This window comes from Malaclemys terrapin, chromosome 6, assembly GCF_027887155.1.
Source record: "Malaclemys terrapin pileata isolate rMalTer1 chromosome 6, rMalTer1.hap1, whole genome shotgun sequence".
NCBI lineage: Eukaryota > Metazoa > Chordata > Testudines > Emydidae > Malaclemys > Malaclemys terrapin.
In genome coordinates, this window is record NC_071510.1 from 48,537,146 (window position 1) to 48,551,694 (window position 14,549).

General features: G+C 39.8%; 1 protein-coding gene across 2 annotated transcripts in view; it reads right to left on the reverse strand.

Moving 5' to 3' along the window:
- The window catches only part of CNTNAP4 (contactin associated protein family member 4), a 325,511-nt gene that overhangs the window by 214,655 nt on the left and 96,307 nt on the right, over nucleotides 1-14,549 (reverse strand). For both annotated transcript variants that reach the window (XM_054032729.1, XM_054032728.1), the window contains exon 3: nucleotides 9,132-9,325. In XM_054032729.1, the coding sequence (XP_053888704.1) occupies nucleotides 9,132-9,325 (194 nt within the window). The remainder of the gene's footprint in view (nucleotides 1-9,131; nucleotides 9,326-14,549) is intronic.

Here is a 14,549-nt window from a genome sequence, read left to right on the forward strand (position 1 = left end):
TTAATACTGTATTCTTTGAAACAGACAACAGAGTTATTGATTGAATATAAGAAAAGAAAACAGACCTGCCAATTGTTGTCACTATCACATGACACAAATACAAACTCAATTGGCATCGCTCTATAAATAAATTAAAATTAAGACAAAAAGAAGGTAGGTTGATCATGAATGTTTTGGATTCTTGGCAGAAAAATAATTCAGATCAGCAGTAATACTGATCCTCAGAGACTTTTTTTTTTTTTTTTACTTTAAGTGAATATACCTCTCAGTCTGCAGCCTCTAAACCTGTCTGGAACACAGCCAACATACTCAATTAAAAACATTGACATAACTTATAAGAGATTGAGATTTGAACCCCAGTGCTTCTGATCACTTAGAGTAACTGTGACAAGGAAGTATACATTGACTAAGATGGACCTATGAACTTCTAATTCCAGTAAAGCATTCACTTCTATAAATTGTGGCACAAAGTGTATTCTGAACATACACTATATTTTCTTTGTTATTTGAATCTGGCTTCCTTAGTTGTCTGAAACATACAAGTTCTCATTTGAGTTAATTTAAAAAAAAAATATTACAAACCATATTACAGCTGGGGTAGGTTAAATTTGATGTATGCATTCATCTTTTCACCTCTGCTATTTTATACAAACTATCAATCATTGTGACTGATAAATCAGACTTATTAGATGTCTGTTAAATGTTGTATAAAAATACCAATGGATATCGAGTTCATTTCAATTGGCAGTGGAGCCATAAACCTGGCTATAAAAAATCAGACATTTTAGATAAATATTATAATACCTCAATTTGCATATTGACAAATGTACATTACATCTTTTACACAAGTTTCCCCACCAACAAATCCTTCACTTCCATATTGCTGACTGGAGTTTCCCCTCCATCCTGCATCTCATCTCTGGCTTCCCAGACTTGAATTTCCCATCACCTCCCCTTCAAGCCCTCTCCCCTTCTTAGGTTATCCTACATTTAGTATTCTCCATAGCCCACTATCTCCCCCCAAACTGCCTACAGCCACTGAGATATGGACAAGACAATACCCTATACCACACTGTCTACATCACTTTAACCATTTCCTTCTGGTCATGGGCAGGATGGGGCTATGCTCTAGGCAATATCTATAAGGTTAGAGTCCTGCTACAGTGAGGTCCCTGGAGTGGACTGTGCATAAAATTGTCAAGAGTGCTCAAGTTATTTAAGACACATTAAAGTCAATGGGGCTTGCATGCCTAAATCTCTTAGGTACCTTAGTAAATTTTACCCCATAACCAAAGAGATGTGGCCTATATCACCTTACCTCCCCCTACCACCCAGCATTGTTTCTCTCCCAATTGGGGAAATTAATCAGCTGCTCAAGGAGCTAAAGAGTAGACACCTGAAATCTGGAGTTTCTTGGTCAACCAAGGAGATTTAACAGGTATAAATATGCATCAAGTTATTTTCCTCTAGAATAAAGTGAATGCTACAAAAGAAGCTTATATTTGTCCAGGTTTTAAAAACAATTTGAGTTTTGTCATGTCTACTTTTTTTGTTTCCTTTCCATGAACATTTTTACAAACAAGGTTACTGACTGAAATATTCAGCCAAGTATTCAAGATTGTCACAGGGTGTTCTACTCACCTCTAGGGGCACCGCCTTTTTGCCATGTCCGGTCAGTTCTGACACCCCCTTCTGCTGCTCACTGCATGCCCTGCCCTCTCTCTTTTGCTCCCTGCAACTCAGGGTACTCTTTCTTCATGTCTTGGCCTTCCGGCCAGGTCATTTTAGTCTTCCCCTTCCAGAGTATCAAAGTCTTTCTCTACTAACAGTCTCAGGCAGCCATCTCATGCACTGCCCTAATTGTACCACTTTCCCAGTGTCTAGTAGGGGAACCCAGGCCTGCCCACTATTCTGGATTCCAGTCCAGGGACCCTATAGCTGTGTGTAAGCGTGCAGGACTCACCCCTGTGGCATCTCCTGCTGGTCTCTGTTGAGAATTAGCTCTCCAGCCATCAGAGCGCCCTCTGCAGGCCGGTGATCCACCTTACCGCTGGCACCGTGTCCCTCCCAGGACCCCGGTGCCCATTTCTCTGGGTGCTGCCCCTCTGGCAGTAACCCCCAATCTCAGGGTCTCCCCTCCCATGGGAACCCCCAGCCCCTATCCCCACCTCGCCTCAGTCTTGGCTACTGCCAGTCACCAATTAGCCCCCGCTCACTGGGGCAGACTACAGTGTATCAGCCACTCATCACAGGGAAGGGGGGTTTGGACCTGCTGCCTCTACCTTGCCTACCCGTAGGTTTCCTCCTGCAACCCAAGTGCCTCATTGGCCTTGCCCTAGGCCTGCAGCCTGGGGCTTTCCTAGGCCAGAGCTCCCCAGCTCCCTTGGCCCTTCCCCAGCCCTGCTCCATTCTAGGCACTTGGTTAAGCTCCCTGCAGCCAGGCCCTTCTCTCTCTGAATGCAGAGAGAGACTATCTGCTTGAGCTCCTTGCTCAAGCCTTTATAGGGCCAACTGGTCCCTGATTGAGGCGTGACCCCAGCTGAGCCTACTTCCTACACAGCCTGGGCTGTTCTCCCAGCGCTGGTTTTAACCCTGTCAGGGCTGGAGCGTGTAGCCACCCTGCGACACTAGGCAATTGTGGTCTGTTTTCCCTCACACCTTGTTGCTCTTTCCCTGGACTCCTTCCTCCAGCTTCTTGCTTCCCCTGCCTCTCTGGGTGTGAAACTCCCTCCTCCGAGGGAGTGACTATAGACTACTTTCCTGCAGCCCCTTTCTGTTGCTAGCTTCCTGGTTTTATCCCAGTCCTGCCTGTTCCTTCTCAGCTTGGTCCTGACATCATTCAGGGGATTACTTAGACCATCTTATTCCCCTCAGAATAAGGCCTACTGGGTAATTGGACCCTTCACAGCATCATTAACCCCTTCCAGGCTGGTGTGGGGAGAACACCCTATCACAAAGACATTATTGCAGAACATTTGTGTATAGTGAATTTCAAACTTGCTATTGCGAGCATTAACTAATCTAATCAGGGAACAGAAATATACCATTGTGATCTGTACAGCCAATCAAAACAACTCAGATACTGAATGCCTGCAACAAACTGTTTATGAATGGAGAGCTAGAAGTATTTGCAAAAAGTATTATCCTGCAAATACTTTTAAAATGATGGATTCACTTGCATAAATCACAGTCTGCTCACGGACAATTCACAAATAGAAAAAGATGCAAAAATTCATTGAATAAATTATTTGTAATGAATTATTCACCTGGCTCTGCTCTCCTCGTCATTCCAAGTGAAAAAACAGACTAAGCATATGTTACAGCTATCTGAGTACAGCACAAACTTCATTAGCCAACACTTCTCCACTGGCAGGTGTTGGTCATTTGTATCTCAGATGGGATTTTATATTCTAGCTTGGTCCCAACTTGGAGAGTTTTAAACAGATGATGATACCCGCTTCACCTCTGAATCAGCAAAGGAATGAACATATGCTATATTAAGGGCAGGAAAAGAGCCTATATTTTTATTGTATATAAAATGTTGTGATCATTTATTTGTTTCTGCTTTTATGTAATTTGTGACAATGACTAAATAAAGAAGCCATCTTCTGCAATATTATTAATAAACTGCTAAGTAAAAATAAAAGGGAAATGTAATAAGCTTACAAAACCTCCATCTAGTATTATTATTTTTACTTTAAAAAATTTTATTTCTAAATTCAGCTCAATAATAAATTACAGTGGAGACTTTTTTGAAGGCAAAAGCCTTTAAATACAAACCTTTATTAATCTTCAGGTTTTCTTTCAGTTTCCATCAGCCATCCACTTCCTTTAAGAGACCACTTTTTTCAATCTCCTGTGTGGCCACATAATACATGTTTCAGGTTACATTAAAGCATCTAGGGCCTGATCCTGCTGTCGCTTAATTCAGTTTTAAAAGTCCCACTGACTGAAGCAGGAAAGGGAGCATTTCTAATCTATTTATGTAGCTTTAGGCTTTACACTGCCACTCAGCACCACAGTATCTGACCCCTTTCCACATAATATCAGTATCAGTAACAAAGTCTTTAGTGGACTTAATGGAGTCTCTGGATCTACTTTTTCAACTACAAACTACTTAGTTTGTTCTTTTTCTTTTGTTGGTTGGTTGAATTGTCTCTTTGCTACAGGGTGTTTGTTTTGTGCATGGGGGGAGAGTAGTGTTGAATAGATGATGGTGTCAGTGTTGCGACTGCTGTTCTTGCTATGGAAGACAGGCATAGTCAAAGAAAAGCTAAAAACATGAGCTCATTAAAAGCAAAACAATCAATTGTCAACACATAGTAGCTCTGTGACAAAGGGCATCTATTTAGGATTTTTTGTTGTAGTTATTTGTTAAAAACACATATTCTGTGCAAAAGATTATAGGGATTTTTGTTTTGTTTTTATTTAAGATAGCAATGTCCTCGCTATGATAAACACTAGTTCAGGCTATATTGAGCTTAGCAATTTATATGCTAAATTAAAACATATTAAGTACATTTTCTTGCCTTTCATGCTGGGTTTTTTTAAACATAAAAAATGCAGATGTTTTAAACCACAAGGGTTCATTCTGTAGCATTTTAAACATACTCTCTAAACTTACTGAAAGATAAATTACAAAGATTACTGCTAAGACAGGTACATTTTATATGTTATGCAAGAGACATACAAACTGATAGAGCCTGAATACGTTTTCTTTTTGAGAATGCTATGGAGACACGGAGGTTGGTTGCAGTTTAGTTATTATGCATAAATGAATTATGCAAAGTTAATTTGAATCAGACTGTTTCTGGTGTCTTGAAAAACAAGTCAAAATATCATCCAAACACCTGATGTGCAAGCCATTGCAAATGTAGATACTTCAAAAAAGAGATCTATTAAAAATTCACAATGGCAGGCTGTCCTGCTGAGTCACATGAAGGGGAACTCCCCCTTTGCAAAAGGTAGGAATGGGGAAGTTGCCATTTCTGAAGACTCTCCACTCTGTGTACTGGACCCACGAAGGCTGGAAATCTGTGCATAAGGTGACCCAAGGGTGGCTGGGGCTGGAGAAATATCTATGCCATATACATAGTCCCCACCACCAGACTGACAGGAAATCTATTGAAAAGTTATTCCAACTGGAGGCTGGCAGTGGAGGCCATAGAACTCCCCTCCCCTCACCTTGTAGAGGTCCCTGGAATTAGACTTCAAGGAAGCTGGAGTGAGGATCAGAAGTCAGGGCAGTGATACTTCCAGTTATAACATGAGCCAGGAAAAAGAATAAAGGAAAACAGGCCCCCGAATTTATCAGAAAAAATATTTTTACATTGTTTTAAGAGGCATTTTCAAACTGTGTCTTCCACTGCATTTTCAAGACAGAGCTTGCTACTTGTGATTTCACTATGTGTAACAATCTGAATGCTGAACCCTGGTAATTTCTGATGTCACTTCTCTGCTTTAGGCTTATATTTGAGAAGATAGTTTAATAAATATTAATGGCACCTAGATCAAAGCTTTGTAATGGATAAAGTGTCATGTCCTTGAAAAACAATGAATTTTGGAATTGTGGACATTTCTCACATCGTATATCAGAAAAGGAAACAGGCTAGCTGTAATTGGAAAATAATTGCAATTTTTTCCCCCTCCAAATCGACTGCATGGCATAGTGATGCATCCTTCAGTGGGCCATGTCACTTGTGTACTATGCCTTTCTCCCCCTCATCTGTTGCAGTTGTTTGAAAAATAAGATAGAAAAAATGTTTATCTTTCTAGGGCACAAAGCTAGAACTTAAATATGCATGTACTCAGATTTGCAATACAGATCACTATACAGAGAAAATGGGCCCCATTGTGTCTGTAATTATATTCTAAAAAATAGAAAAATGCAAGCAGGTTGAAGAGTGTTTTGAAAGACATATAGTTTCCACTGTTCAAATGCATTAACTGTGTAAAGTAAGATAAAGGAACATCTAAAATTAATTTGAACAGAATTAATCTCTTCCAAAGATTAAATGAACTCTTTATAAAAAGTCAAAGTCTTATCAAAATATGTATTTTATTATTAATAAGAGCTACTTCATTAGAGAATTGCAGGCTGGTTAGAATTATACCAAGTTTCAAAAAAAGATGTTAAGATTGATCCTAGGCACTACAGAGATAGGCAAGTCTTATTTCGGTACCAAGAAAAACAGTTGAGAAAATAAAGTACAACAGAGAAAATCTGCCCAGGTTGTGCAAAGGGAAATTGTGACTGACATATCAGAATGCCTTGAAAGAGTTAATAAAACATAAGAGAACAGAACTGTTAGGTATACTCTCTAGTCTTTCCACAAAGCTTTTATTACAGAATCTTTAAGAGTAAACAGAATGCAAAAATGACAGGTAAAGTCTTTTCATGGACCAAGAGACAGCAAGTAGGGAATATGTTTAAGTAGTCAGCTGACAGAGTAGGAAGAGATCAAGGGCCAGACTGTCCCCAGCCCTGTATGGGTGGACAAAGGGGACACAGACCCACAAGCAACTCAGCAGTAGCGCTGAGAGCACAATCCTAGCTCAACAACCACAACTCCAGATGCTTAGCTTGTCAGCGGTGATAGTCTGCTAAAAATGGATGGAGATGGGGGGAGGAGTCCCTTGGCAGATGAGGTCCTTCGCTGGAGAAGACAATGCTGCACCCTTTCTAAGGCTGTTCCCGAGGCCATATGCCCTTTGCTCTCCCCTGCAAGTATTGTGCATGTCTAAGGCACAACATCTCTGGGACTTGTCACCAGGATGCGGAGCCTCCATCCCAGCCCCAATATCAGTTGCTTTACAGTTCAATTTAGACTCAATAGTAGCTATTCAATATTAATAAATAACACTTAAAAGGAACCAAATAGTGAGACATTAAATTCTACTGAAGGAATAAACATATTTGTTATTCAAGATTAGAAAGAATTTTCACAAATCCCAGAAAGACTCAACAAACATAGAACAATTGGGCAACTTGATGGGAGCTGTAATGAAATACCATGCAGGGTAATACATATTAAAAGGGACAATGTACTGCAAACTCTTTGCACACACTGATGAGTTCTGATTTACTTATAAACTCTCAGGGGAAGGGTGTGTGGGAAACAAAGCAAAAACTCTAGGAATCACCATAAAAATCCCAATGAAGCTGTTTGCCCAATGCACGGTGGTAGTCCAAAATGAAATAAGGAATCACACAACCTGTTCTCCTTTCTCAGATGAGAAGTTCCAATGATTTTAGAAGGGGATCAATTGTTTTCAGAGGACAGAAAATAATACAGAAAATATAATGAAATTATAAATTGATGTGATGAGCTTAACTTGAATCCTGCATTTAAAGTTGGTCCCTTCATCTGAGAAAAGTCATAATAGAACTCTAAAAGGTCAAGAGGACTACACAATAATTCGAGGCATAAGAGCTTCCATATAAAGACCAAAATTATGTTACTTAGTTTGGAGAAGAGAAAAGTAAAAGTTTGTCTAGAAATAAAGCATATAAAGAAAGAAGGGTATTGGAAAAAAAAAAAGTGTTCCTGAGTTCTGAATCACTACTCCCTCAAACCCTGCCTCCAACCAGCACATTACAATCAGTAGAGTGTCCCTTCTGACTAAGTTTGAGGAATGGGAATTGATGTCTTCCTTCTCCACCACAGCAACAATTAACAATTAGCTTCCTTCATGGTGCCCCAGTTCCAATATCTGCAACTGCACTTAACAACCAGGGACAAGAGTTTGATGTTTCAATTATAATGATCACCAGTAAAATAGTTACCATCACTGACATTTAAAGTAGCCCTGTCAGGTTTCAGAATCAACACCTCATTGTAGTGTCCAGGCAGTTTACACCTCTCAGATTTATTGTTTCAGTCTGTCCACAGACTCCAGAAGACAATACTGTAGCACTTTGTGCTCATTTACCATTAAATTCCCCCACTTGTGAACATAAAGACTAGAATATATATTTGTTTTCTTTTTATGAAAACACATGCTGGGGCCCAAGTATGTAGCAAATTCAAAAAAGATAATTATGCAGCAACTTATGCCACTGCATAATCACATTATACCATACACAAGGCCTTGGCAATAATACAATGAAAAGAGCACTTAAACTCAAAAGTCAACAAAAATTAAAATGTATAAAATGAAACACATTTTAACACGTTTAATTAACCTTTGACACTCCCTGCAGTAAGAAATTATTGAAATGAAAAGTTTAGGAAATTGAAAAATGAATCAAACATGTACATGTATAAGAAGAGGATAGGCGTTACACTAGGCAGGATCCAATTTCAGTACAAGGAGTATCAATATTCTTGCTTCATTGCACAAATTGATAGCCACTGAGGATCAAGAAAAGTTCCCCCCTTTGTCAAATATTACAAAAATGCATGTGTAACATCGACTCTAGAATTACCTCTCAGGTGCTGAGCATCCTCCGCTATCATTGAAGTTGGTGGGAGTGGAGGGGCTGAGCCCCTTTTAGGATGGTTTTCTAGGGGGTTAGGGCTCAAAATATCAGAAACAGGATTTAATAGATATTACCACAAAAGTTCTTGTGCTTGCACTTTTTTTTAGAAAGCCATGGTTTCCTTTTTTTGTTTGTTTTTTTTAAATCTTAGACCATATGAAATAAGAAATTTAACTACTTTAATACAATAAAAGTGACAGTGAAGAAAAACCACCACTCCACTGTACATAGCAACACAAAAAGGATTGTGCATCACCTTTTTATTCCTCACATCCTCTAGACTTTTTAATGGAATAATGTGAATTTAAACAAAAATTATCTTGTAGAAAGTAAAATTAAGAGTTATCTTTAGCTACACCTCTACCCCGATATAACGTGACCCGAAATAACACGAATTCTGATATAACGCGGTAAAGCAGTGCTCCGGGGGGGTGAGGCTGCGCACTCCGGCAGAGCAAAGCAATAATGCGGTTTCACCTATAACGCGGTAAGATTTTTTGGCTCCCGAGGTCAGCGTTATATCGAGATAGAGGTGTATTTATTTGGATAGCCCTTTCAAAGTAATTCTTTAAATTCCATTGCTCTATATCTATTGCACATGCTCCAACTTATCCACTGAAACTCAGTACCTATCATTAAAGAAACATACCCAGATGATTTCTTCTTGATGATATTGTTTCCAGTTCCTTCCACTGTCACTGAACATCAGGAGGTAGCTTGTTACCCAGTCCGAACTCCCATATCCACCTTGGGTAGCAACCGCAGTGATCTCAGTTCTCTCACCAAGATCAATCTGGAGCCACTGATATTTGTTGGACACAAGAGGAGACCAACCACCAGCTCCTTTGAGAGTAAAGGGAGAAACAAAAGAAAAAAAAAGAATAGAATAAAAGTTGTAGAAAGATACAAATTATTAATTCATAATAGGAGTAAATATCAAACCAGTGTATAAAAAGACTAATTAAATTCACACTAAAGATGAGCTAGAAATGATATATTCACTATTACTTGTGAGTGCCATTAAAAAAAATTGCCTGAAACAGTTTGAATGGAGGAATCTGAGCAAAAAATACTAAGATATATTGTGATTTTGCTTTACTGCCTTTTTTCCCATTGTCATCCTATATCCCTCTTTTGCAATGGACTTTTCAGTGTACAGTATATGTTTGTTAATTATAATAAGGCTCTTCACTTAGACAATGTCTTCATGCCAAGGTCTCAAAAATTTTTTACAAACCATAATTTACAAACCATAAATACAAACCATAATAATGTTCCCATGAAGTAAATATTTAGGTTAGCAAAGTGAGCACAGACCAAATTTTTGGTTTTTAGGACACTGAAAATTAATTAGGTTTTTAAAAGAATAATTGTATTTAAAAAAAGTAAAAGAATTACACCTGCAAAATTGGGATGGAAGATAACTTTACAGGGTAAATAAAAAGATTTAAAACCCAGAGGATTTTTTTTATTTTGCTTTTTAGTTACAAAACAGGAATAAAATTACCTTTTAGCACAGGGAAAATCTGCAAGCTAAAACAAAAGATAATTTAACACTTCTCTTTTTTGCTATTACTTACAATTTTTGTAATTTTAGATGCTTATATTTTAGGTAGGGTTTTAGGAAAGTTTTTTTTTCCTGCCCTGGTCCCTCTTTGTTTGAGAGAGAACAACAAAGAGAGACCACACAAAAACCTTCCCTCACAGATTTGAAAGGGTTTTTTGTTTTATTGGGGTTTTTTTTGGTTAGGTGCCAACCAGGTTATTTGAGCTTTTTAACCCCTTACAGGTAAAGAAGGGATTTTATGCTACCCTTAGCTCTATGTTTATGACAGTCACCCAAATTGCTGGAAAATCTACTTTACACTGGCTGTGATTTTTTTTTTTTTTTTTGAGTTTTAGGAGAAAACAGAATTGATAAGACACATGCACCTTTAGATATTCTACTGATTATATAAAAATTACCAATATTTTTTACATTTTAAGGATGATTTTAACCAGTTGATTTTGGGAAACTTATGGGAGAATGCATTAGCCACTTTGTTAGAAGCTTTTGAAATGTGTTGTATTTTAACATTAAAATTCTGAACAACTAAACTTTACCGAAGAAGTTTTTTGTTATTTTGTTTTGATGGTATGAAGCTACTATAGCGCAGCATGGTTGATTTGCAGGTGAAAATTCTGTTTTTAAATATATGGGCGTAGCTTCTTTAGAGAGTACACAATTGTGTAACTTTTTTTTTTTTTTTGTGATTGACCCATGACTTTTTAAAAATATATATTTTTGCTGAGAAACACGACAGGGTGGAATTTTTGATCCCATTTATTTTATTTTATTTTATTTTGCATTAAAACTGCTTCCACACCACGCTTGGATGCATTTGTGGCTACTAGAAAAGGTTTGTTAAAGTTTGGGGCCCTTAGCACAGGGTTAGACACGAGTGTTGCTTTAAGCTGGTTAAAGGCCTTTTGACACTTTTTAGTTTACTGAGTTGCATTTGGCTAGTTTTTTTTGTTAGGTTTGTTAGTGGGGTGGCGATTTGGCTGTAGTGCAATACAAATTGCCTGTAATATTTGGCCAAGCCTAAGAAGGATTGGACCTGTTTTTTTGACTTTGGGACAGGCCACTTTTGGATAACATTTACTTTGGCCTGTAGGAAGTTGATATTTTTTTGACCAACCTGATGTTTAAGGTAAGTTACTTTGTTTAGGCCTATTTAACACTTTTTAGCCTTAACAGTTAGTTTTGCCTTTCTTATGTGCTCAAAGACTTTTTGTAGATGCTTTAGGTGTTTTGCCCATCAATTAGAAAGGATGGCCACATTATTAAGGTAAACAACTGCAGATTTTTAAAATTTCACTAGGAGACTATTTACAAGGTTTTGGAAGGTGGCGGGTGCATTTTGCAGGCCGAAAGGGAGCACATTAAATTTATACAGCCCTACATGGGTGATGAAGGCTGACCCTTTTTTGGCAGATTTATTTAGTGGTACTTGCCCATACCCCTTGGTTAAGTTTAAGGTAGAGATGAACTGGGCACGTTCCAGTTTTTTTAATAGCTTATTTGTGCCTGGCATTGGATAGTTGCATTGGATAGTTGTCTGGGCGAGTTACAGCATTTAGCTTACGGTAGTTCATGCAAAAGCGTATTTCCCATCCGGTTTGGGAACTAGAACCACTGGAGATGCCCATGCACTTTTAGAGGGGCAGATTACCCCCATTTGTAGCATGTCCTGGATCTCCCGTTTTATAGCAGTTTTGGCTTGAGGAGCCACCCAGTAAGGTTGGGCTTTAATTGGACGAGCATTACCTGTGTTAATGGAGTGGTATGCCCATTTGGTTCATTCTGGGGTGGCTGAGAACATTGGCGTGAAGCTAGTGCACAGCTTCCTGATCTGTTGTTGCTGCATATGTTTGAGGGTTATTGAGAGGTTTACCTTTTTCACACCACTGTTACTTTTTTTTTTTTTTGGTAGTAGACACCTTAAGGCCACTTAGTGTTATTTTCTCCCTGGGCTGTAAACTGACAAACTTTTAATTTTTTGGAATAAAAGGGCTTTAGAGAATTAACATGGTACACTTTAGGCTTTAGGTTTGAGGTGGGGGATGCTATGAGATAGTTAACAGCTCCCAGGCGCTCTTGGACTGTAAATGGCCTGTTTTATGACACTTTTATTTTATGGGCCTGGAGCACCTTCAAGACCATGACCTGTTTCCCTACTTTGAAGGAACGCTTTTTGGCATATTTATTATACCAGGCCTTTTACTCTTTTTTAGCATCTTGTGGGTTTTCTTTAGCTAGGGCTAAAGAGTTTTGGAGGGTGTTTTGCAGGATGTTTACAAAGTTTAGAATGTTAGTTCCTGGAGAAGGCATAAACCCCTCCCATTGCTGCTTCACCAACAGTAATGTCCCCTTAGCCTCACGGCCATACATAAGTTTAAATGGTGAAAACCCTAAACTGGGATGTGGTACAGCCCTGTAGGCAAAGAGCAACTGCTGCAACGTAAGGTCCCAATTATTGGAGTGCTTATTTACGAATTTATATATCATGGCCCCCAAAGTTTCATTCAACTTTTTTTACCAGGCCATTTGTTTGATAGTGCTAAGGGGTGGCAACCAAGTGGTTTACCCCATGAGCTTCCCAAAGGCCTTTTATGGTCCCTGCCAGGAAATTAGTTCCCAAATCCGTAACAATGTCAGAGGGTTAACCTACCCTGGAAAAATATTTGTTAATGCCTGGCACACACTTTTAGCCCTGGTGTTGCTTAGAGATACTGCTTTTGGCTATCAGGTGGCAAAATTTATGAAAGTCAGTATGTACTGCTTTCCTTTGGGTGTCTTTTTTGGAAAAGGACTCAGAATATTTACAGCTACTTGCTGAAATGGAACCTTAATTATGGAGAGTGACTGAAGAGGGGCTTTGACCTGGTCTTGGTGTTTTTTTCACACTTTAACACACTTTACAAGACCGGACATAAGTAGAAATGTTCTTGCCCATTCCCTCCCAGTGGAAGGATTTTTCCAAAGGGTTTTTAGTCCTGTTTACCCCAGCATGGTCACTAGGATTATTGTGGGCTAACCTTAAGAGCTTTACCCGGTACTTAGTTGGAACTACCAACTGTCTTTGAGGATGGCAATTTTCCTGGTGCCCACCAGAAAGAGTTTCCTTGTATAAAAGTCCTCTTTCTACAATAAACCGTGATTGAGTAGAAATGCTGAGAGGCGGTGGGTTGTTCCGTGCTGCTGTCCAAGCTCCCTGAAGGCTTTCATCTGCTTCCTGCTTAGCCTGGAACTGTTTCCTTGATGCTGGAGACATCAGTGTCTCACTGGATTGTGGACTTGGGGTTGGTCCCTCTGGAAGTGATGTAGGTGATGGGGCTGTTTTTGTTGATTGTGAACCGCTCTCCGCTGGTGCACTATGTTGTATTTTAGGTTCCAGATGAGCCTTTTGCATAGGTTTATCTGCTGCTGCCAGTGCAGGCTCGGTGGTGCCCTCTGGCATTGGAGTTGTAGATGGGTTTGCAAGTGCTGGATTCAGTGCTGGTGCTGGTTCTGGTTGGGTCTCTGGGACTGGATCCACTACAGCTATTGCAGTCATTGGCAGGATATTCAGTTCTACCACCTCAGTCTGGGGCTCTGGTAACACAGACGGGGCCCTGGTAGAAGGCTCAGGAACAGGGATAGGTGTGAAGGCTTGCTTAGCCTGGCTGCGGGTGACCATTTCCACCCTTTTGGCTAGCTTCACATGGTTGGCCAAGTCTTTCCGGAGCAGCATGGGAATGGAATAATTATCATAGACTGCAAAAGTCCACTTCCTGACCAGCCCTTGTACTGGACAGGCAACTTGGCTATAGGCAAGTTTAAAGAGTTTGACATGAAGGGTTGAATTGTCACTTGGGCCTTTGGGTTAACGAATTTGGGGTTCACTAAGGATTGGTGGATAGCTGACACATGTCCTTCAGTGTCCCTCCATGCAGTAACCTTTTTCCCGCCCACACTCACAGTTTTTCTTTGCTCTGAGGGTATTTGGGAGGCATCTGGGCCTGGGGACCTTTGGTGTGATTTTGGTGTAATGAACCACAATTTGTTTGGGTTCTTGGGGCAGTTGGCCTTCACATGCCCCAGCTCATTACATTTAAAACATCGCCCAACTGACTGGTCCCTGGGGCGAGGTGGGCTGCTGGAGACTGGTGTGGTGGGACGATAAGGTGTTTGGGGGAAGGGGGGGGGGGTTGAGATGTAGGTGGGGCCTTAGGCTGCCCCCGGTGGTAGGGTATTGTTTCAGGTTGTCCCTTCTGATATTCGCTTCAACTGCTACTAACTTTTTTTCCCCCCCCGCCACCTCCACCCATTTGGTTCCGATTTCCCCCACCTCGATTACAGTTTTGGGATTCCTATCTAGGATGTACCTTTTTATTTTCTCAGGAACACCCTCTAAGAACTGCTTTATTTGCATTAGGAAAGACAGATTTTCCAGAGATTTAACGCTTGCTACTGATATTCAGGCATCCCAATTTTTTACAATGTGGTAGGTGTGTTGGGAAAATGCCATGTCTGGTTTCCACC